General features: G+C 47.6%; 1 protein-coding gene across 4 annotated transcripts; it reads right to left on the bottom strand.

The window, feature by feature from the left end:
* Nucleotides 1–10854: 10854 nt before the first annotated feature.
* SEC11C (SEC11 homolog C, signal peptidase complex subunit) lies at nt 10855–23285 on the bottom strand. Of its 4 annotated transcripts, XM_040985066.1 has the most exons (6): nt 23134–23285; nt 16963–17072; nt 14921–15070; nt 12678–12797; nt 11495–11552; nt 10855–11049 (listed from the first exon to the last, which is right to left on the bottom strand). In XM_040985066.1, the coding sequence occupies exons 1-6, from the start codon at nt 23218–23220 to the stop codon at nt 10996–10998; spliced, it is 579 nt and encodes a 192-aa protein (XP_040841000.1). In that variant the 5' UTR covers nt 23221–23285; the 3' UTR covers nt 10855–10995. The 4 variants fall into 4 exon arrangements, with proteins under 4 accessions (XP_040841000.1, XP_040841002.1, XP_040841003.1 ...); XM_040985068.1 differs by lacking the exon at nt 11495–11552; XM_040985069.1 differs by lacking the exon at nt 12678–12797 and having other exon boundaries at nt 23134–23271.
* Nucleotides 23286–24356: the final 1071 nt, after the last annotated feature.

Here is a 24356-nt window from a genome sequence, read left to right as displayed (position 1 = left end):
CCTTGACCTTTTCAGACTTCTTCCTTGTCACTTCTGGTCTCTGTTCCTTCTCTCCCTACCTAGCTTCCCATCATGCAAAAGCTGGGATCGGTGAGAGAGGAGTGGAGCCTGGAGAGTTTGGTTGAAGTCCAGCTCATCTAGTTCATCTGCCATCACTGCAGGTAAGGGTCGTTTCCTGTCATGGTAGGGGCTTTAGGTGGGGTTCTGTTCAGGCCTGGGCCCACGGTTGCTAAACTTGAAGCTGAGAATTACAGCAATTGTCTGCAGCTCCAAACCCCAGCCATCTGCAACTTACTTTTTTTTCACTTTGGCTGTTTGTTGTTTCAAACTTCCTCACAAACCCCTTAATTTCCATTTTAATCTTCCTTGTCCTAAGTCCCGCCGTGTGATTTCTCACTCTGTACATCCTTATTGTTTGCCTCAATGATAGAAATGTGTTATTTTTAATGTATTTCTTGTTTAACCGATTGGGACTGAAACTTTAACCAATGCGTCAAAAACCACATGCACATATGTACGACGCGATCAGGTGCGTGTGCCTGGTGGCAAGGTGGGTGGGAAGGGATGCGTTTTGCATAAATTTCGAGTAGGAGTAGGCAGGCGAGCCTGCAGGTGTGCACGATTACACAAGGGACTGCCTAAATTCAGCAAACCAGACACAAATCCACGCTACTGAACAAAAGCAGATGTGCGACTCTAAAAATTCATGCTGCACACCCCAATTTCCCTACTGCACTCTGAAGGCAGCACTGCTAACTCCGTTTGTATTATACTTCCACGCAGATGGGCAGCCTCCCCATGTCTTACTGTAGATAATTTTAATTACTGTGTAATGTACATTTTATGGGGTACTCTGCAATATTGCATCATTTGTATACAATGTAAATGGATCAGATTAGGCAATTAGAAGTTGTTTCCTTTTCTTATTTTGGAGCCTACCAGCTCCTCCCTTCCTTTATACAGAGTATAAACAATGTTGTGAACTATGGATGTGCAGGTAAACTATGGGATGGGACTGGATACACTTTCTGACCCTTACTCTTCATATTCTAAAATCAGATCAACTTTTAAAAACCTCTCCTTATGAAAGAAAACTCTGGTAGTTCCATATCTGGCTGTGTTCACCAAACATAATGACCTCTACTCCTCCTCCTTTGATTGCAAATGACTGGGTTTCACTGGTTAAGACTGAATAATATTCCATTGGGTATATCTACCAAGTTTTCTTTAGGCCTTGGTCCACGGGTGGACCCATAGGCTGATTCCATGTTTGACTGCTGGGAATAGTGCTGCTGTGACCGTGGGAGTGCAGGTGTCTCTCTTACATGCTGGTTTTGTTTCCTTCACACGTGTGTCTGGAGGTGGAACAGTCCGGTCATTCGGTAGATCTTGATTTTGAGGAGCTTTCAACCATGCTAAGTGACTGCACTACTTGGCATTCCCACATCAGTGTATAAGGGCCCTCTACTCCATGTGCTCCCCAGCATTTGTTGTTGTTTTTTTTTATCTTGTTGGTAACAGTTATTCTAACTGGGATGAGATGGCACCTCGTTGTTGTTTTTGAGCTGCTTTTCCCTAGTGGCTGGTGACATAAAGCCCCTTGCCATGTATTTGCTAACCATTTATATTTCTTATTGTGAGAAATGTCTATTATGGTCTTCCCCACCTTTCTTTCCTGGGTTGTTTACTCTTGTGCTGCTGAGTTTTTCAGTTCTTGAGTATTCTGAGTATTAGCCCTTGGTCAGAGGCATGCTTGGCAAAGATTTTCTTTCATGCTGGCCGTGTCGTTGGATACTATTGATCGTTTCCTCCCCCTGAAGAAGCTTCTTGCATAGTAGATCTCATTTGTCTAGTTTTGCTTTCATTGCCTTTCCTCTTTCTTTATAAATTCACTACTCAGCTGGATGATCCTGAAAAACAGGCAAAGAGAACCAGTTAATATTACCCTTCCTCCTACTGTTTTAGGAGCTGTGCCCGAGAGGAAGAGGCTCTAGAGAGCCCTTGTTGGCCAGAAGGAGACTGTCCAGTGTGGTGCTGTGGGAATAACAAACAACTGGTTATACATTTCTGCCTTGGGGAGCACCCTCCCCAACACACACACACGGGCTTTGGACTGCCTAGTGTGTGCAGAATATCTGGGAACACTTCTTTCCCCCAACCTCAGCCTTGGCCCTGGAGGCTTGTGGCAACCATATGTGGAGACCCAAGAGTGGGAGCCCTACCCGCCGCTGGGGAGACCCAGATGGAGTTTCAGGCTCCTGATGTTAGCTTGGCCTAGCCCTGGCTGTTGCAGTCAGTGGGGAGTGAACCAGCAGATGAAGGATCTTTTTGTCTCTGTCCTTCTTGCTCATTGTACTTCTGCCCTTCAAATAAATCATCTTTTTAAAAAGCGGAAAAACTTGCAAACAGCCAAAATGGTCAAAATTTGATAACAACAGGCCCGGCGGTGTGGCCTAGCAGCTGAAGTCCTCACCTTGAACATGCCAGGATCCTGTATGGGCGCCAGTTCTAACCCCAGCAGCTCTACTTCCCATCCAGCTCCCTGCTTGTGGCCTGGGAAAGCAGTGGAGGATGGCCCAAAGCCTTGGGACCCTGCACCCACACGGGAGACCTGGAGGAGGTTCCTGGTTCCTGGCTTTGGATCAGCGCAGCACCAGCCATGGTAGTCACTTGGGGAGTGAATCATCAGACGGAAGATCTTCTTCTCTCTCTGTATCTCCTCCTCTCTGCATATCTGACTTTGTAATAAAAATAAATAAATCTTTTTTAAAAATTTGATTATAAGAATAAACTCACAAATCTAAGAAACCAAATCAACTCTAATGGAATAGCTATAAAAGAAAGCTACATCAGAGAAAATCATATTCAAGTTGTTGAACACTAGTATAAACAGGAACACTGCAAGTAGACAAATGCCTTTATTTGTTCTGCCCAAGCCCCATTTTATATGCAAACCAGCGGATGTCGTGGCCCAGCCCATCCAACCTCACCACACCCCCGGCCCTTACAAACGCTAGGAGAAGCTACAGCTTAGTTGGAGTGATCCCCAGTAACTCCCATCAGGCCTGCCCCATCCCTGGTTTCTGTGCATGCCGGTATGTGCAGCAACCCTGCATTTCATTCGATCTCATACACACCCACGGGTGCTGCAGCCTACAGGAGCTGGATTGGAAGTGGAGCTCATAGGAATTAGACTGGCACCCACATGGGATAACAGCATCACAGGCAGCAGTTTAACCTACTGAGTCAACCCCAAGGAAGAGTGTATGTGTGTGTGTGTGTGTGTATTTTAAGGCCCACACTACAAAAATGATTAAGGGAAGCTTTTCAAGGCTAAGGACATGTTTGTATTCAATCATTTGAACTCATCCAGTTTCACAGATATAAAAGCATTATCAGTTTAGCAACACCCAAATTTAAAGCTCTGTCCTTAAAATCTTCTTTAAATCCATGCTGTTGTATATGGCAGCCAACTCAACAGCTCAGCTGCAGTATCTAATGGCATCACAGACTTATCATGTCCAATACCAAATAGCAGATATTCTGTCACATGATTCCTTGGGTTTCTTGGGCCAAAACCAGGGATAGTCAATCCTTAATCTGAGTGTCTCTTTCACCTCTCTTCCACATTGCCTTCCTTAAAGCCACCATGCTCACCTGCCTGTGTTATATCACGTTACTCTCTAGACTCTTTCCCTGCTTGCACTTCCTGTTCTGTGCCCCAAATCTTGTGGTGTCTGTCCCTGCATTGCTCAAAGCCTTCTAAGTCTTTAATCTCAGACCAGCAGCCAAAGACCTCACAATGACCTTCAAGTTTATAATCCTGTCTCTGTCTGGATCACATCTCTTCCTACTCAGCCTGTGGCTCATTTGGTTTTGGCCACACTGCGCCCTCTCCAGTTCACTAGAATATTGCACCTGCTAGTCCGATGCCTGGGAAGCCCCTCCAGGGCTCTGCCCACCTTGCTCCTTCACTTTCATCAGCTCTTGAATCACATGCCACCTTTTCAGGCTTTCCTTGGGTATGGTTTTCAGCATTATAACTCTCCACAGTATTTTCTCTCCTCTGTTTATTTTTTTCCCCCGTAATACTTAATACCTCCTGCTACTCTACAGACAGTGTTTAATATTCCTTTTTTTCTTCTCCAGTGATTTTTCTTATTAGAGTGTAAGGCCCATGAAAGCGGGAAGACGCTCTCTCTTGCTCACTGCTATGTTCCCAGTACATAAACATTGAGCACTTGCTAATGCTCAATGATTATTTGCTGAATGAAGAAATGGAGCAAGAGAGCTGGAAAAGCCTTTGGAGACGGTCATGCCAACGAGCCTGTGGTACTCCTTTGCTCCCAGTGCTGGGATCCAGCCCATGTGGAGACTGCTGCTTTCATGGCAACACTGCTTTCTCCAGCAGCAGCAGCTCAGGTCTCATCTGTTGTCAGCGTCTCGGGAAGCAGGGCTTACAAACCTGTTCTCTTCTTGTTTCCCAGCATCACTTACACCCATGGCAACTTAGTCCTTGCTGTGTGCTCTCCAGAACTCAATGATAGGAAGGCACCTGTAATGTGCTGCTAAAAGTAAAGCCAGAGCCAGTGACTAGAGGCCAGTTTTGATAGCTGTTATCTTGGTAAAACTCTTTGTGAAATCCAAGTGGGAAATTCTAGACATTTTGGATTCTATTTCAAGTTCTGAATGCCTTCATACAATAATACAAGTTTTGGGTCCATGACGGCACTGCAAAGCACCATAGCTTATGAATGTTTGTTTAACAAATGTATCACCTGGTGCTTGAGTATCTAAGAGAAAGTGGAAGATTGCTGGGATGAGTCTATGCAGACTAATAACCATGCCGCTGGGGCAAGGTTACTGCTGCCTGGCCCTCGGCCTTCCATAGTGATGCCCAGTACAATACGAGCATTGATCAGCCTCTGGTGACTTTCACTCCTCACACTACTGAAACCTTGCTTCCGCTCCCGTCATCCCATTATGCCAACTCTCTCCCCAGCTGCCAGTGAGGCTCTAGCACACACTTTGGATCTCTCTCTCCGAGGGTTTCTGTAGCAGCGCTTCATCCGTTTCCTGCTTCCCCTCCAGCTGCTTCCTGCCGTGCTCATGTGAATGTCTCTGCCTACCCTTTCAGTGTTCATGCCGCCAGAGTTCTGTCTTCTTCCTTTCTTGGAACCAGGAAATCACTATGGACAACCTGATCCACTCTTTGGTCAAATACTTGGGCAGTGGTTTAGAAAGTTCTGCTGATTGAATGGAATAGCTTAACATAAAAATGTATTTCGAAAGGAAGACAGCATAAGGAGTTAAAAACTGAACAATATCCTCCAGTCCTTACAAAGATCCTTTTGTCTAAATTTTCTACCTCCAGTATCTCAGTCTGGGAGAAGGACTAGAGATATCAAAGGAACCCACTTGATGAGTAGAATATGATAGGAGAGATTAGCTGTGAAGCAGTAGCTTCAAGACACTCCTTTGAAAATAAAATTTAGAACCATGGAGAACAGTTTCCACTGAAACCAACTTCGTTTACTTCTTTTGTTTTCATTAAAAAAAAATTTATGTATTTGAAAGTTAGAGCTACAGAGAGAGGAGGTACAGAGAAAGGGAGAAGAAGACAGAGAAGGAGTTTCTGTTACTGCTTCTCTCCCCTCGTGGCTGCAAAGGCCAGGGCTGAATCAGGTCAAAGCCAGGATCCAGGAGCTTCTTCCAGATCTCCCTGGTGGGTGGCAGGGCACTAGCACCTGGGACGCTATTTGTTGACTTTCCCAGCCATTAACAGGATTGGAAGTGGAGTAGCCAGAAGTTGAGCCATCACCATTAGGGAATTCTGGCACCGTAAGCAGTGGCTTCACCCACTGTGTTACAATGTCAGGCCTGAGCCCCTCACCCAGTTGCTTCAAGGAGCTCTTCATGGACACTTATTTAGGCTTAAGGCGTTTCACAGTAGCCCTTGAACCTTTTTAAATTATGTAATAATTATCAAAACTATAATAAAAAATGTTTCACAGTGGTTTATTCACTCAGCCATGAGCTGTCAGAAAACAGAAAAACATAACATTTTATGATAAAAACAGAAGAAGATCTTGTAGAGTGGATTTTCATTTTGTTTCGCACATTGAATGAAAAACCATCTGGCCCTTGTGCAATGCCTAAAGTAGAACCACAAGGCATAACTTTGCACCCATCTTAAGGATGATTTGTTGAATTTGAGGATGAATCACTACACTCCCTTTGGGTGTTTAATCTACTTTGGATTTCCACTGACTACTGGCAGTGCCACCAAGTAGGAGCTCCAAATAGCAGACGGACTCTGTTATAATCTGTCTCTCCCTTTGTGAGAAGACAAAGTCAGTCAACTGCCTTAAGTCCACCAATTTAATCCAAAATTGAAACTGATCACCAAGACAGAGGGGGAATGTATCCATCCACAGCAGCTTAGTGGTTGCTATGAAGGCTACTGGGCACATCACAGTGAAACAGAAAAACAAAGTGCTAGGGGAAGAAGCGCCTCAGATGTTTCTACACCAATGTGTAAAGCAGGAAATGCACCAAAAAATCAACTTGTTTTTCTTTTGAAGGGAGCAACCCAACCCGTTGGGAGTCACCCAGCTGAAAAGAGGCACATGGTGTCTGGTGACTGTAGGGAGAAGAGCCCAGCGAGCATCCTCCAAGGAAGGTCAGGGAGCAGGTGGAGGAAGAAGTCAGGCCCCTGCCAGCCCAGAGCCAGTAGAGAGGAAGAAGGCCGTGAAAAGGGGCCTCTGCTCTCCTACCTCATCCCACAGCTTAAAGGGATTCAAAGTAGGCTCTCCAGGAACAGCCTCTCTGTCCTAGGATCTGTGTGCAACAGTGCAGACAAATTTAACTTTCACAGGAAACACAGGGAGAGTTTCATGGCCAAGACGACAGGGAAGAATGTTCAAGAGGGTTGAGACACCTTAATTAATTCTCAGTATTCAAACTTGAGCTATCTTGAAGAACAAATAGAAAAAGCTCTGACGAAAGCCAGGCATCCAATAAAGTCCCAACCTGTCCTGATGCTGGAGGAAACCAAGGCTGAGCTGAGTACTGAGGCAGGCCTCAAACCATAGTGTGACCCCAAATCCCTCCGTCTGCCTCACCTCCATGGGGTTCATTTGAAGTACAGGGAACTTGCTGAACCCAGAGAATGGCCAATGAGAGCTCTCGTTCAACAATTCAGACTAAGCTGATGGTTTGGTGCCATGGGCCAAAGGCGCCTTTGTAAGATGAGGTTCTCAAATAGAAGCCAGATGACCCAGTAAGGAGACTAGCATCAGCTTGGGTCTGAAATGATGGTAAGAGCTTCTGGATTTTTCCTATCAAGCAGTCTGAAAATGATGTCATAAAAATGAGAGAGAAGGTATGAACATCCATCACTCTAATCACATTCATTCCCAACTAATTTACGCAGATGTCTGTTTCAGTGGCTCCTGAGTCTGACTGCACATTAGTCACCTTGAGAGTTTTTCTAAAAGCCCAAACGGATGCCCAGCTTGCTTCCACTCATTTCAATTCTCATTCCTTGTTTACTTAGAAAGGTCAGACGTTCTGCTCTTCACAGCAATATTCCTTTGCTTTAACTTTGCTGAGAGTAACAGGTTCAGCATTTTAATGGAAGGGTAGTGTCTGCAGTGTGTTGGTATGTGCAGGTGTACCTCCTGGACCTGGAGTCGTCCAGCACTTGCATAAAAATTAACACATGGTCGAAAGGGGGAAAGGAGGAAAGGGCAGAGCTAGGGTAACCTCCTGAAAACACTGAAGCTTACTCCATGGTAGCAACTGTCTCGTTTTGATGGAAATATAAGTTGGTATTAAATACAGTGTAGCAAACACCATGTAACTTCTTCATAAGCATCTTCATGCGACATGGTGAGTTCTTCGTGGACTGTTCTGATGCCCTGCAATCCTTGGAGTTTTTGTACTTCATCGTCTCCCTGCTCAAGGAGCATGGCATATTTGGCTGGTTCCCTCCCCAACCCCCACCCCTGGCCAGAACTCCTCTACTTGACACTGAGCTGCTGAAAGGTAGAAAATCCACAGCCTGACCCTTAGAAATCTGTGTCAGGTGAGCATCCAAGTGCTCCCAGAAGGAGGGCACCCCTGGCAAACCCACCGCAAACAGCTGGGAGAGGGCAACACGGATCAGCCTGCTCAGACACGGTCCTGGTTCTGAGCTACAGATTCTAGATACTGAGGCTGCAGCTCAGAGCCCAGGCAAGGGAACCAGAGTCCAGCAGCAGCTCCCATCATTGCCCTCCCATAAGGAGCAGCAGTAGCAAAGAGGTCAAGAGATTTCACGAGCCGCTAGCCAGGTGGGACTGGCTGAACACCTTAAGGCCTAATGGTGTCTATGTACAGCTCATTTCAGAATGTGAAGATTGTTTAGAGAATACCCCCTTAAAAAAAAACTTAGCTTAAAAAAATACAACTTAAATGGTAAATTATTTATTTTGGAGGCAGAGCAGTGGATGCAAAGAGCTTGCATATATCTGCTGGCTCACTCCCCACAATGGCCAGGGCAGGATCAGGCCCAAGCTGGAGGCCAGAAACTCAGCCCCGGTCTCCCAGCTGGGTGAATGGACCCTGTTCACTTGAGCCGTCACTGCTGCCTCCCAGCAACCGCATTAGCAGGAAGCCACATCAGGGGACAGGCATCAGACCTGGAAACTGATGTGAGACGTGGGTCTCTTAACCGCCTGGCTGAACTCCTGCCACCACACTAAGAGCTTTTCTCTAACTTGTTAGCCAATTACAGAAGCCCAGGAAGATGAGAAAGGAATCAAGTTTTGACCCAACATTCAAAATTCCATTTTTAGGTAAAGGAGGAAAAATAAAAATCTGCTTTATGTTTCTATTTTTTTTTAAAGATTTATTTTATTTTTATTGGAAAGGCGGATATTCAGAGAGGAGAGACAGAGAGGAAGATCTTCAGTCCGATGATTCACTCCCCAAGTGATTGCAACGGCCAATGCTATGCCAGTCCGAAGCCAGGAGCCTCTTCTGGGTCTCCCACGCGGGTGCAGGTTCCCAAAGCTTTGGGCCATCCTCGACTGCTTTCCTGGGCCACAGGCAGGGAGCTGGAAGGGAAGCGGGGCTGCCGGGATTAGAACCAGCACCCATATGGGATCCCGGGCGTGCAAAGCAAGGACCTTAACCACTGCACCATTGCGCAGGGCCCAAAAAATCTGCTTCCTTAAGAAAATGGTTTGTTAAAGGGCACAAGAGAACAATGTTTTAGAAAGATGTCTATAAATATTTTCTCCTTTTACTGTGCTGATTTTCATCAGCATGAGACCCATTTACAGCCAATTTCAGTCCAGAGAAAGCATTAGGGGGCCCCAAGGGAGCACCCCTGCTGGTCCTAAGTCAGGAGCTCACAGGTGTGTGGCAGGGACACAGGTTGCTGCAGAAAAGGATGTTAAGAGTGGGTGGCACTTGCCCAGGGCAAACTGCATATGTGTCAAGCAGCGCGCTGAGAAATACCCACTTCTTTCTAGTGACTGCTGCCCTTGGTAAGCTTGGTTCTCGCCTTGCAACATGAGGCTCAGGGAAGCCAGGGAACTTACTGAGCCCTGTGGGTGGTTAAGTGACTTTTAGAGATTCTGCGTCATTAGATCCAAGTGGGACAAATTCACAGCAGTGGGGTCAATGCGTAGCTCTTCCAACTGGCAGGATGTCAACAAGAGAAGTCCTGTTAGTAAAACCCAACACGGATGTTAAACCTCTCTGGTCTGTCTGGGCCTCCAACGCGTGGCTAGGTAGCGTGGCCCGGGCCCCCCCTCCGCAGCATGGGCATCCCTCAGGAGGAGGGTGGGAATACAGTGTCTCAGGCCCTGCCCTGGCCCTCCACAGGCAGGATCTGTGCTTCCCAGTAGCCAGGGGGCTCTGCAGGCCCCTGCAAGCTGGGATGGAGCTGCCCTGGCCTTCCAGACAGCAGCTCCTTCTCAGTGCTTGCTGGAAGGTTCTTCCCTGGCACGGCCAGCCCACTTTCGCTCTTGTTTCTCCTACCTCTGCTCCAAGTCTCCTTTTCAGGAGTCGTCCATGTGTCCCGCCTGAAAAGCGGTAACTTGTGTCACCCCCTGGCCACTGACTCTGCCTTGCTTCACAGCAGTCATCACTGTCTCAAATCAGATTTGCTCATCGCTGTTCCCTCCCATTACTTGGTGCGCTCCTTCTAGGCTGGGCTTTTACATAATATGCAGCGCCTGGGACAGCAGTGCTTGGTAGACAGCTGAATGAGGGACAGGAGTGCAGGACTGTGTTACACAAAAACTTAACAGTGGACATACCAGCTACTTCAGCCAACACTATTGCTTCCCGGGGTCACCTGTGTAGGAAGCCACACAGGAAGTGAACCAGGCACTCCGACACAGGACGTGTATCCCAAGTGGCCACTAGACATCTGCACCAGATGTCTGTCATATTTTTGGATTTTTTTTTTTCCCTCAGAGATTTCAATGCTTTCCAAATAATTTAGCAGATCATCTTAAGACATAGAACAGAAACAAAGCAGATTGCATCCCTTCCTTCTGTGATGTTTTTGGCTTTATTAACAGGTCACATCGAGCTTTCATGAAATAAGCAGCTTTTTCCTTGGCAGGGCCTGTGTGCTCCCTACCAACCACTCCCAGAAATGCCTTTGTATAAAGAGTTTTGGTTTTGAAAATCAGATGTCACGACCATGTCATGTAAACTATGCAAGCCCCCAGAGGTAGGCCAGACCCCAGCAGGTGTGTGGAGGTACCGGGGAGGCACAGTCACTGAGGAGACGGCCAGGGGTGGTCGAGAGACTGAGCCAATTCAGACAAGAGTCCACAAAAGGAAAACATCTTTACTGATGAATCATTTATTTAGCCAAGACAAGAAACGTCTCCACGTGGTTTCCTTTTACACAGGAACATTTCCAATATATTAGCTTTTCTCTTCTTCAACACAGTCCATGTCCGTCAGATCCAGGAACTGCTTCCCATCCTAGGACTCACGTCTTAGCAACACGTACGCGCCCATCACGGCCAACAGAGCATACTGTGGAGACACGAGCAAGAAGTGTGAGGCCAGCAGATGGATCAGTCTGCGGATGCTTCCAGGGATGTCTGTTTAGCGCTGGACCGAGGGAATCACAAGACGACACCCTACCCGCACAGGCCTTGTTCTCCAAACCAGCAGCGCAATGCCTTGTAATGGCTACAAATCTGAGAGTACACTGACATGTGACACACACAGAGTGCGCAGCTTATTTTTGTATAACTTCCTATTGTTTTTCAAAAAATAAAAACCCGAACTTTGTTGAAGGTGGGAAATAAGCATTCCTGGGCTTATCGTCACCACCATTTTCATGTCTAAAAATGTCCGCAATAAAAAGCTACAACTATACAGATGCCATTTCAGATCTCACTGGATGTGAAAGGTCACAGTAGCCATTTTAAACAAAGTGATTATGTACATTTTAAACACAAACACACATCCCTACCTTGAATTTGGGGTAGTCGTTCATTATGATGGTGACCATGCCAACATACGGCAAAAACCTAAATTGTGGGATAAAAATCAAGTTGTTTATATGATGGCAACAACATTTGAACTATCTGAACATCGCAGGGGTTGTCAGGAGAATATTCACCCCATCTCTAATGAAAGTCATCAGAGCCAACAGACAGGACAGTCACTTTAAAGACACGTGGGATTTGAGTCTACAAGGTGTGTTATCTTCACTTGCCACAGCTTTAAAGAAATAGCTGAGCCACTTGTACAAACAGAACAGGCAACTCTGCACAAAAACAGTTCTTATTTTTTTAGGAGAGCAATAAGGTTCAGATTGCTTATATAAAAAGGACTATTATATGAAGCTTCTATTAAATGAAGCTTTTAAAACATGAAGTTTATAATTTTTAGAAAGACATTGTCACTGGGACTGGTGCTGTGACACAGTTTGAGTCCCAGCCGCTACAGTTGATTCAGCTCCCTGCTAATGCGCCTGGCACAGCAGAGGAAGACGGCCCACAGGTTTGGGCCCCTACACCCATGTGGGAGACCTGGGAGATGCTCCTGGCTTCAGCCTGGCCCACCCCTGACTATTGTAGCTATTTGGGGAGTAAATCAGCAGATACAAGACCCCTTCCTCTGCCTCTTCCCTGCCCCCCGAACCCTGCAACTTTGCCTCTCAAATAAATAACTTTTTTTAAAAAATCATCATTTTCTTCAAGATTATTTCAGAGACAGGGAGGTATAAAGTCCATGCAGAGGGAGCTGGAGCCAGAAGCCCAAGGCAGGGACCAAACCTGGGCTCTCTCATACGGAATGCAGACTCTCTAATTGCTAGTCCAAATGCCTGGGTCAGCATTATTTTCATTTCACTGTGCCTTAAGATCTAACAAAGCAGCTAATTGGGCAGAGAATACAAATGTGACTGATGTTCCCAAAGACGGAAAACATAAGCCAACCAAGATTGTGCTGGCAAACCAACATCTCCGTGTGATCAGCTGGCCCCAAGGCGCCATCTTTTAGACTTTAAGTTTCACTTAGTCTTCACAGTACAGACCAGAAGTGTCTGGAACTTTCCTGATGGGTCACATTTGTCCTTAGTGGCTCTGCTCCCCTGTGAAGCCAGCGCCCTGGCCTGTGCATGCGCTCCTGGTTTTTGAACACCTCCTCACCCTCTGGCTCTTCCCACCACATCTTTCTTTTCCAGCCAGTTCTGGCCTTCTTTGTACAGTCCTCTGTCGTCAACTTCATTATTATCTCCTTTTGTCAGAAATTTGATGTCTCCATTATCTCTGGAAAGAAAAATAATGTCCTTTCAAAAGCTACTTTCAGAACAGCAGCTCTAAAACAAACACACAACAACAACAAAAACCTTTATAGCCAGACTTAAGCATTTAGCAAAGCAAAGACAACCTCACCTTCCTTTGGTCAAAAACAATCACTTAGATAACCGTTTCACTGAAACACAGATTCAGTAACAGTTTCATAGACTTAAAGTATTACTTTAAGATATTCAAGTAAGCCTGGCAACCAAAGCAGCAGGGGCAAGCAAAAAGGACATCAGCAAGACAGTGGCCACAGCCAGTGGCATCCAGCAACTATTCAACTGGTGCCCTCTTGAAATTCAGAAAAAGCTAGCACTTGGCTCAGTCTTTTTAACTGGAAGATAATAAGAGCTTCAGAGTCATTTTTCCAGGGCAAAATTCTGTGAATTAACCACTGTGAAATTCTCTCAGCGGCAGCTTCATAATACACCACCATGATACAATGGTTAACGAGCTTTCCCGGGCTTACTTAGTCACTCACCCCAAGTCAGAGGAGGGCAGAGCAGGCCAGGGATCAAGCCACAACACTCGCTTCATGGTCTGTGTTGCACTTGGCCCGCCCCATCCTGTCTTAGTCCTCACAGACCAATTTGTGCACACGGATTCTACTCCTCCTTGCTCCAGGTGTGAACTTGGTCCCTGATCACAGACTGGGAACCAGGGAATTTTAACCCAACTCTGCCCTTGGCTGTCCTCAGACTTCCTTTTCCGTGTGAATCACAGAATTAGGTAATACATTATTTTCCTCGTTATTGAGAAAAATGGTGTAAAATCTCATTTACAGGGAAGCAAAAATCACCAATGATATGAAGCAATGTGGTAAGGAGACACAGGATTCATTTGAAGTATGCTGAACTGATGTTCAGATAGTCTGGACACGCAGAGAACAACAGTGCAGCGTTAGGGACTACAAAGCATGTCTTTCAGTAAGAAGAAAAAAGTAGACCATTAGGATGAGTTAAAATATGAAGAACCTACGAGCATGCTGGCATCAAAGAGAGTGCCTGATCTGCAGCCACAGTTAGAGAGCGAAGCAAGCGGGTGACGACCCTGCTCTCAGAATGCATGCCAATCACAGCACATCCCCAACACTGCCTCGACTGGGAGCAGTATGCCTTTCTTGCCAATCACTTTAAATCTGGGTGAGAGTACTGTCATATCAGGACTGAGCACACTTCTCCCTTATAAGCAGATGTTGGGTAACCACTGGCACGGTACCCGCATATCAACACCAACCCAAACTGGACTGCTCTGGTGTTCAGAACAAAGTGAGGTGGGCATTTTGAGTGTCAGTATCTTTGGGGAACTGCTAGAAATAATAAGCACAGTAGGAATCTAACACTGGAAATGTTCAAATAGTTACATGTCTGTCACACACCCTCACAGTACACAATGCTGCGTTACTTACCAAACATAAATAAGTACCTAAATTCAGTGCCCTAACTCACAGAGGTAGAAATACTACCCTAAGCTCTATACAAGCAAACAGACAAGTATTTCACACTTGACACTTAAGTACTCTTTTGGCAGTCTTGTACACATGAGAACCAGAAGTTAAGGTTTCTGGTTCCAAATGACAGTATGAACAAGTCAGCAAAGGCATTTAATAAAAGGGCAAGGCTGTCAGGGGCCGGATCAGTGCAGGTAGTTCAACAGCCACACTGAGGAATCAGCTGGGGAAGGAGCTGTTATCCAGCTTGGCTTGACCTTACCGTTCATCAGGTTCCTCTGGCCAAAATGGCACACGGAAGCAGCTGAAATTTTTTTGTATTTCAGAAAATAATTCTCCTATCAAAATCATGGTCTCTTACAACGTGATTTGATTTTCAGTCTCCTTTTAGTAAAAAATGTTAGAAAATATCCCGTGTTGCATTTGTGCCATAATCTAACTTTTTAAACATAACACTAATTCGTTTGGTTATATAGTCTGCATACAATATCATCACTCCCACCTTATACAATGAGTCTCTGGCCTAAAGACATCTGGTTTGTAAACAGAATGTAATCTAGTACATTACCACTTTGTAGTGAAGCTTTAAAACTACCAAAAATGTATGAAACAAACCCAGAAAGAAGAAAAACCTCTTTACTTTTCGTGGACTTTGATTACTCTGTGAACTATTGGAATGTCTCGTCCTTCAACTTTAAAAACAACAATTTCACCAGCTCTGATTGGGTCTTCCCGGAAATTTGTGAGGAACAGGAGGTCTCCCCTGTGGAAGGCTGGCTCCATGCTGCCACTAGAAAGAAACACAAAGTCAACATCAGTGAGGTCCTGGGTACCCAGCAGGTGATAAAAAGAAACACAGCAGTCAGCAGAAATGCTCATCAATGGGCAAGGAGGCCCTGGGAACTACAACGCAGCCACGGAGGTTTCCTCCCAATGGCTCCTGTGATAACAATACTTTCTCCTTGGCTCTACGTATGAAAAAAGCACCAGCAAACCCATCTGCAGCCTGTACCAGGCACAAAAAGAACCAAGAATAAAGTAGACTGTGAAGTAAAAGTTGTCACTTTTATCACTATGGCCACGTGACTCCAATCATTGGCAACTGCAGGCTCCAGCAGCTGGGCTCTCCTTACGGACAACCCTTGGCTCCGCAGCAGATGCTCAGCATCCGGGATGCCGAGGTGCTGGTTCAGGGCGTGGGAAGCCAATGACTCCACCTGGGGAGCAGGACCTGCCCCGCAGCCACGCTCAGGGCTGGGGCAGACGGGAACCCTGGTGTATGGCCCCTGCAGCAGCATCCTTGGACTCATTCTACAGAAGTCCAACAACCAGCAACTGATTTCGATGTGGAAGATGATAAATAATCCCCACATGATGTCAGTTTAAACCCAAGCCAACGGTCTTCGGTGAATTCAAAGTCAGCTGCAATCTACCGAACACTGAAGTCTCAAAAAGATTTTCTTGAATATGCTCATGTTTTGTCTTAATGCAAGAGAATAAGACTTACAGAAGTGGCTCTAATAGGAGTTGTATGACCTGGAATGAATGAACAAGATCTGTCAACTGGGGAGAAGGGAAGAGAGAGCGCCAGGTGGCTAAAGCCATGTAATGCTTGAAAGGAAAATGTGGTTCACCATGGGAGCGGCTTTGGAAGCTGGCCTCTCCTTTCCCACCCAGCTCTGACGCTCTGGAAACTTCCCTGCAGACTCTGGATATCAGGAGGAGAAATGCAGGGCTACTAAGTGCCTGATAGCAGGGTTTGCCTTCAAATGAAAGTACACAGAGAACCACATAAAACATACATGACTGAACAAGGCTAAGGTGTCCAGAGACCATTAACTCGGTCCCAGCTCGATGGGTCCTGGTGTACAGTGTGAACACTGGCCAATTGCAAACCCTTTGGTTCTGCTGAGAGCTGTGCTAGCCTCGGGCTTGTGCACTTGGGAAAGCTCCCATTCTCTCTGCAAGTGTGCCCTGTGGCCACTCCCACAGGATGGCCTGGGCAAGTGTGTGCCATGGCCAGGGCCACGACATGGCAGCAGGCTCAGGGAAGGAAGGGCAGCCTGCATTCTGGCCCAGGCTCCTCCGCAGGAAGTCTGTGACAGCCTTCCTCTCCACCTGTAATGACACAGGATTGCAGCCCCTCCAATTGTTACAGTCAATGGCCTGTGACACAGTGGACAGAGAACATCTTGAAGCACCTGCTGGCTTTCCTCAAACATGGCCATTTGGCTTCAAATGGACTGTTAAGCCTTTCTCCTTGGATGAATTTCTGTTTGTACAAAGCTAGCTACAATATTCACTCTGTAAAATAAAATGCACTCTTGACTAAAGTCTCAAGATGATAGTGGCCATCCACAGCAGGATTACGGCTCAAAAACTATTAGACACACTCCCAGCACAATTGTACAAAGAAAACCAAGTAACTAATTTCTAAATAAATTACATTTAGCGATTAAGCTGTATACAAATAATATATGAATGCCATATTGTTAGGTTGTCATTTAAAGAGGATTAAATGCATTAGCCTTAGTATGAGTAAAGTTCCACAGGGAAAGGAGAATGTAACAGTTTATCCAACTGAAATCCCGAGTCTTCACAGGTTCTCGCTCCTGGCCGCCCTGCTCCACAGTCAGGGCTGACGGAGCACAAGAACGGGGCAGGGCCAACTGCCGGACCTACCTCAGCACCACCACGATGGGGCTCTCGCTGCCGGTAAGGACAATCAAACCTTTCCAGATCATGAGTGCCGAAGATACGATCATGGCGAAGTTTAAGACCTGATAATAGAGCTGCAACGACAAAGGTCAGATCCCAAGTGAACAAACAAGGCAGAACAGTCATCAAGCCAAGAGGAAGATGTGCTTGTAAGACACAAGCAGCATGCCGTTTCAGGGCATGGGAATAAGTCACACCAGGTACAAATGTGGGTGGAATGTCAACATTTATCCAGGGAAGCTTTCCAGTGCCTTCCAAGTTATCCACAGAGTAAAACTTCCAATATTTTTTGTTTCCATAATAACCCATGGGTCTCACTTTATTACAGCCCCAGTGTTACAGCCCCCCTGTTGCTCTGGGGTACAGTGCAGTTGGTCCTTAGCTTCACCCATTGCCACCTGGGAGTCTGGCTTTCTCAAGGCTCCATCAGTCACCATTCTTGCAGCAGTGTCCAAGATTGGGCTAACCTTGTTTCCGTTCTGAGACTTCTGAACCCAGGATAACTGATGACCCTTAAAACTCTTGTTGCGGCAGCCATGGGGACACTTCAGAGGAAGGAAAATTCTGTCTGCACTTCCTCCCAGCCTGCCCTAGCAGCTTTCCCGAACACCCTTTGGAGTGAATCTGGAAACTGGATCCAGATCACACGACTCTGACCTGCACTACTCTCCTGAAATACCCCAACTTAATTATAACGGAGATGGATGGGAGTGTGGACTTTTCTCAGGGCTAGATACACTTTGAGATGCAGATCTGAACCCAGTTTGAACTACAGCAAGAAACAGTGCCTCAAATACATGAGACCTGGAGAAGTGCAGCTCTAGACAGGCCTAACCAGGATGTGTACCACCATGGCTTCATAGGGCTTTGGCCTGGGAGCGAGTAGAGGCCCGTGCAGGGCTCTGAGAGGTCAGTGTGCACTGCAACAACTGCATTTCAAACCCATCCCCGGGGGATGCCACTGCGGCAGGTCTGGGGCCACAGCCATGGAAACACTGCCCTGTACCACTGTTCTCAACCCTGGCTTCACGGCATAATCCTCTGGAAAATGGCTAGAACATGGTCAGCCTGGGCTACAGCATAGATGCACTGGCTCACGGGGCAGGAAGGGTCCATGACCGTGTCTCCACAGCATCCCAGGGAAGCTGCATGGTTGTCCCGTCCCTGCTCCTGCCACCAGGCTCAGTCCTGCCCATGTGGCCGGGCTAGCTCGCTGCCCTCCTGGGGCTCTCATAGGCACTTCCCCTCCTCTCTCCGCTCCTACACAGCCACAGGCTTCCACTCAGGCACAAATGTCAGAACCCACTCTCCGAGTACCTTCTGTGTTGCTCTCCTGCCAGATCCTCCCCCTTCACCCAACCCAGCCAGTGCTGGCACCACCACCCTCATCATGCCAACTGCTCCCAATGCTGATGTCTCCAAATGCCTGTGGACATTGCCACATGGACGTCTTTAAAAGACACTCAAACAATGTGTCAAAGCTGAATTCATTTTCTGCAAGCAGCTTTCAAAGCTGGTGGTGCCTAACTCAGTGATGCCAATTCCACTCACCCAGCTGTATGGGGCCACGCTCTTCCTCTCTGTTCTGTACATGCTACCTTTGGGATACTGCTAGAATCTCTTGATTCTCACTATTCCCACCGCCAGGACTCTCACTCACTAACACAACCCATCTAGCACCTACACGAGCCTCCTCTGGGTATCCTCTTCCAGTCCTTGTTTGCATACACGCATCTGCTCCTGTCTGCACTCCACTTACAGCCCTCTGCACCCCACTGCCCTAAGGCTGAACAGACACCCTGACCATGGCCCCTGAGCCCTGTCTTAGCCGTGCCTCCTGCTCCCCTGCTCTGGCAGGTGGGACTGGCCATGCCTGCTGCACAAGTGTCTGTCAGTGCCTCCAGCAGCATCCACTCCATTCCGCTCCAGGACCCTCCACCCTCCGCCGCTGCTTCTGCCCAAAGGCCTCCCCATGTGCAGCCCTTAGCACGCCGACCACTCAGGCATCTTTCAGCATCATTTTGGACTCCATGCCCAAGGGAAGCTTTTCTTGACTTGCCAGCCTATGTGTCAGCAAAGTTGCTGTAGAAAGAACCGGGTGGGGAGTTGTTTTAATTTCACAAAACATACAGTACATATATTGAACCCATGAATGTTGTTCCTGTATGGTGGGAGAGCAGCTACGAACAACACATAAAAGAACAAATAAGCTGAAATATTCTTCATAACCACAGGCAGCACACTGGAGCTTGGCAGCCTGCATGGGGGGCCAGCCTTTGTCCTCCCATTCTATGTACTGACTGCACCCTGCCCCTCCTTACGGCAGCACTGCCATCAGAACATGGTATATGATTATTTAAGATGCCTTTCACACCAGACCATAAGCTTCAAGGCAAATATCAGATCCCCCAGCAGGTCTGGCCAAAGGCAGGGTTTCAATGAGTCAAATAAATGATGATAAACAGCTTTACTACATGGTGAGAGAAAATAAGCTGTCAGTAAGAAAAACATTAAGCCCCCGCCCCTCCCAAGAGGCAAAAGCTTAAAACTATAATTTCCCAAAGAGAAAGTATAGGTAACATTTAAAATGTTCAGGCTGGTGGTTCCTACCTTCTCCCTCCCATCCTTCTCTTCAACCAACAGATCTGAGGTCTCACTTGTTCATGCTAATCCTCAAAGGTACATGGTGGGCTGGGGTACAGGTTAATAGAATCATTATGAAAACAATTTGGCATCAGTATCAGGAGGTTCCTCTTGGTTCCATAACCCTACTTCAAGGAATTCAGTCTAAAATAGAGGCAGATGGGGGATCTGAACCACAGGTATTAATAACAGGGAAATGGAAATAAGTGGCTAGTGCTGGGGAAATGTCTGAATAGGAGCATAGAAAATGGCCAATTACTCCACCACTTAAGACAAGCGAAAGAACTTGAGCAACAAGAGCAAATACTTGAAATATGTTGAGTGGAAAATGTGAGCTGTGGTAGGATCTCAAAAAGCTACAAAACGAATACAAGGAGATGCCCCACGACGCTAACAGCAGCAATCTTGGGATGGTGGAATTATGAGTCATTGAATTTGCTTCCTAAAACTATTCTATACTCTTTCAAATTCTACTCATGAGCATGGACTAATTCCAAAATTTGGAGAAAGGAAGCATTTAATGGAAGTGAAATAGGGCACATTACCACACAGCCATTCACATAACCATTGCACAGACTCTGACACACCCAAGAACACATACATTCTGGCATGGTGGCAGGGAGGGAAAGCAGAGCAGAGAGCTGCCCTGCTAATGTGACAACCAGGTGAAAACACCCAGTGTCAGGCAGTTATGAAGGACACACTGAGAGTAGGACATTAAAAGTGAACCAAATGTATGTGAGTACAGCAAATGAAAACAAAAATAAATGTAATTCAATATTGAAGTCACATATTATTTTTTAAACCAGTTGGTTACTGTGTTGATAGCAATTTATGAAATATTCATCATAGTCCCAAAAGAAAGGGGAATGCTTAGTGGAAATGGTGAGAGGGCTGGGCTATACCGCATCCCAAAGCAGGCTGGCCTATACCACACCAGTCTTCCGGGTCCTCCCGGCGGAAAGCAGAAGTTGTTCACTGTAGTTGACTTTCACACAGCACCTGTTCTGCCTGACTTGAACGATTTGAAAGATAACTGTTGTTCCATTTTGAATTACAGAGCTGATCAGGAAAGTGCCAACAAAGACTACCATTATTAGACAGGTTTGCAAGGCATATGCCTCTGCTCTAATAACAGAAAATTATAAAACCTTGCCATTTTTCAAATAAAGACCTCATACTAAGAATATCTTTTTCAAGATGTTTTCCATGCCTGAAAAATTCATTGAGGGGAAGTAAAATACATTCCTCAAAAGAACTTCATTTGTGCAAGATATCTATCTAGGAAGGAAATGGCCAAATATACCAAAATCAGCTGGTCAATCAAACTGTAAAACCCCAGTCACACTTCCAACACCCCCTTAAAAACAAAAACACTGATTTCAAAGGCAGAGACAGAGATCTTGTGACTGCTGGTTCACTCCCCAAATGCCCGCAGAGCTAAGGTCAGGAACCTGGAACTGGAACTCAATCCCCATTTTCAGCATGGGGAGGAGGGCCCAAGGACTGGAGCCATTACCTACTTGCCTCCCAGGGTCTACATTAGCAGGGAGCTGGAACGGGAAGCACAACCAGGACTTTAACCTGAGCACTTCAATATGGAACAGAGCATCTTAGCACTGTGCCAAGCACCTGCTCCCCAACCTCTTTCCTTTCCGGGATCTACAAACCTGGACATAGGCTTGCAATCATGGCTACATGATTTTGCTTGAACTACTGAAAGCTGAACACTTCACAGAGCCTGCCATTCATTTGGTTGCTGTACATTTTTTGCCTAGTACCTAGGTACACTCAGCACTTTCTAACCCCAGGGCAGCAGAGGCAGGTCCAGCTCAGTCACTGTCAGCTAAAGACAAAATCGCCAGGGTGGCTCAGGATGGCAAGAAAACATTTCTGACCTGATAATGCAGCTGACGGGGCAGCTGAAATGCCAGTCACTGGTGTTTCCTCCTCCCTGGCTCGTAGCAGAAACAAAGAGCCCTTGTCTGGCTTGTGTTGCTCTGGCCTCAACTAGGAGTAAACGAGCAAGCAGGCTCCACAGAAAGGAAGTCTTGGTATGGGAGTGGTGGAGCACAAGAGACTGTCAAGGTGTCAGTACGTGCTATTTTGGAGGCAAGAAGAAAAGATCAAATGGTGCCAGGAGGCTGTAGACTTGAGCTGCTGGGTTTTCACTAGAAGAGTCAAGCGGGCAGTGTGGCTGGCTACCAAGACGGGGAACACACAAGTCTTTCAAACAGCCTGGCTTAGGCGCTCGGCACTCAGCAGCAAGCCTCCCCTGACACTCTGCACTCCTAACTTAACCCCACGTCAGCAGCAGCAATTGCAGAGCTGTGTGCAGAAGCCACTCAGGAGGCCTCGACGGTTCAAGAAAGCTCTAGTTTCCAGGGAGTTTTCTTGGGAAGCACCTCACTTCTCAGGACCTCCGCTACAGGATTCTCAGAGTGATGTTCTCTGACCACCATAACCTGAGAAACTTGTGGGGGCCCTTAAGTCACCCACCTCGCTCATACCACCATGCCAGGCTGGAGTGCCACCGGGAACAGAAGACATATAGACGCATGCCCAAAGACTGAGTTGTGTCCTGCGGCTGGCATCAGCCCACACCCCCAAGAGAACAGAACAAAAGAAACTGGGTGCCATCAAACCTGAGAGAATCAATAGCAATTTCAAACACAAAGGACCATGATAATAAGGGCTCATTCTTCTTAGCCAAAATTTGTTTCTGTCCATAACAGCGGCTTCAGTACCTACTATGCTACTGGCACCCCACAGACACACTTCTCTCTCTACAAGCCCAAGGAATCAGATTTTTTTTCCTGCCCAAGACTGTGCTTTCCCCGTCCCTACTCTTGCTTTATATTGAGGAGATAACAGAAGTTAATCACAGTGGGCTGTTACTGGGTAAGGAGAGGGCCAGAGAGAAGCCACGGGCAGGGGAGGAGTCGATCTTGGCTCTCTCCTTCCTGGATGTTCCATGCAGCCGGGATGCAGAGAGCTCCATGCATGCTCCATGCAGGGAGCCCTGGGCTCCCTGGGTCCTGGATGCTGAGCACGGGCTGGTGGGCCCTCCAGGCTTCGGAAAGCGCGAGGGCTGAGGAAGGCATCAGTGGACAGCTCATATTGGCACCAAATTGCTCCCCTGCACCTGCGTCTCTGCTCCTTCCATCCGCGAGCAGCCAGGCCTCCTGCAGCCCCGTGGAGGTCGGGGCGAGGGAGCAGGAACCTGATCCCTCTTCACCGAGGCCCCTCCAAATTCGCGTAGACAGCTGTCACGCTCGGCTCAGCTCTCCTCCTCCTTGGGCTCTGGTGGATGCAAGCGAGCACAAGCACATGCCCCCACGTGCGTCAGGCAGGACCCGAACCCAGGGCCTGCTGGAGCCCAGCGCGGGGGCCACAGTCACCGGGAACTGCCCTCGCCGGAACCCTACCCGGGAACCACGGCGACTTGCCGGTCCCGCACCCGGGCGCGCCCCCCACTCAGGACCCCGGTACCTGGCGCTTGTTCATCTTCCGCAGGTCCCCGAAGATGTCCAAGCCGGACGTCGGCAGGTGAGCCGCCACGCCGCCCGCGCGGACCATGGCGGGGTCTCTCGGGGCCGAGGCGGCCCGCCGGCTCCAGGAGGCTCTGACAGCTGCGGAGCACCGGCACGGTCCCGCCCACCAGTCCCGCGGCCTTGCGGCCCACGTGATCGGCGGCGCGCTCGGGCGTCTGGGAATCGTAGTCCTGCGAGGGCAGGCCAGCGGCGGGTCTGGGAGGAACTGGGAAGAAGAAAACTACCGCTTCCAGCATGCTGCTGGCTGAGAGACTCGGCCAGTGAAGACCCGGGGCTCCCAGGGAGGGCAGTCATCGGGCTGCGGAGTCCTTTCCGACTCTGGGGAAGGATTTTGGGGCGGCGGGTGAGACTGCGTGTCTCAAAGCTAACTTGGGAAAGTGACTGTTCTTGGGAAACTGAGGCCCTTAGGAGACTGGTCAGGCGTCAGGAGGACAACTAAAGCTCCCTTAGGAATCGCCCAACCGTGTATTTTGGCCATTGGATGACTGCTGCAAGGGGGGCGGGGCTTCTCTGCAAGGGGCGGGGTCTAAAGATGGGCGTGCGTGTGGGCGGGGCTTTGAAGAGGCGAGCGCTATGGGGGAAAAAATGGTAGACTTAAAGGAAGTCTTTTGCACCGTAGTCTTGACCGTAGTTATGTTGCAACTGTTTAATAAGTAGGTGAATAGGTAGCCATTCAGTTTTACACATAAGGAAGCAGAGGCTCCAGAAGGGTTAAGAGGTGGAGTTTGGATTTAAAGCATTAAACGTTGAGTCGTGGATGACCACAGTTCTGACCCTAGAGTAACTGTGTCTTTCGCTCACTTCTTCATGTGACACATATTTAATCCATTTAGCCACACATCTTTATGACGCAGGACTATGTACTTGGCTCCTTCCCGCCCATTTGAAGAACATCAGTAGGACTGTATGGCTCTTTGCCTGCCTGAAGCTTCCAGGCAGACCTCCACCTTCGCTAAAGGGTGGTGGTGCGGAACAAGCAAGAAATACAAATAAGAACACTGGGGAGTTTGGAGGAGGGGAGCAAGTTGCAACTTACAAGGTGCCAGGAACTGATATTACAAGAGTGAGAAGGAAGCAGCTTTCAGATTCTACGCCCGAAGGGTCTGGGGGAATTGGGGCCATGCAATTGTGTGAAACGCTTACATTAGCACTGGTTGTAGT

Source organism: Ochotona curzoniae, unplaced genomic scaffold, assembly GCF_017591425.1.
Source record: "Ochotona curzoniae isolate NIBS_2020 unplaced genomic scaffold, NIBS_Ocur_1.0 contig_43, whole genome shotgun sequence".
Classification (NCBI taxonomy): domain Eukaryota; kingdom Metazoa; phylum Chordata; class Mammalia; order Lagomorpha; family Ochotonidae; genus Ochotona; species Ochotona curzoniae.
The sequence above is the reverse complement of the archived record's forward strand: the minus strand, read 5'-3'. Positions and strand labels throughout refer to the sequence as shown.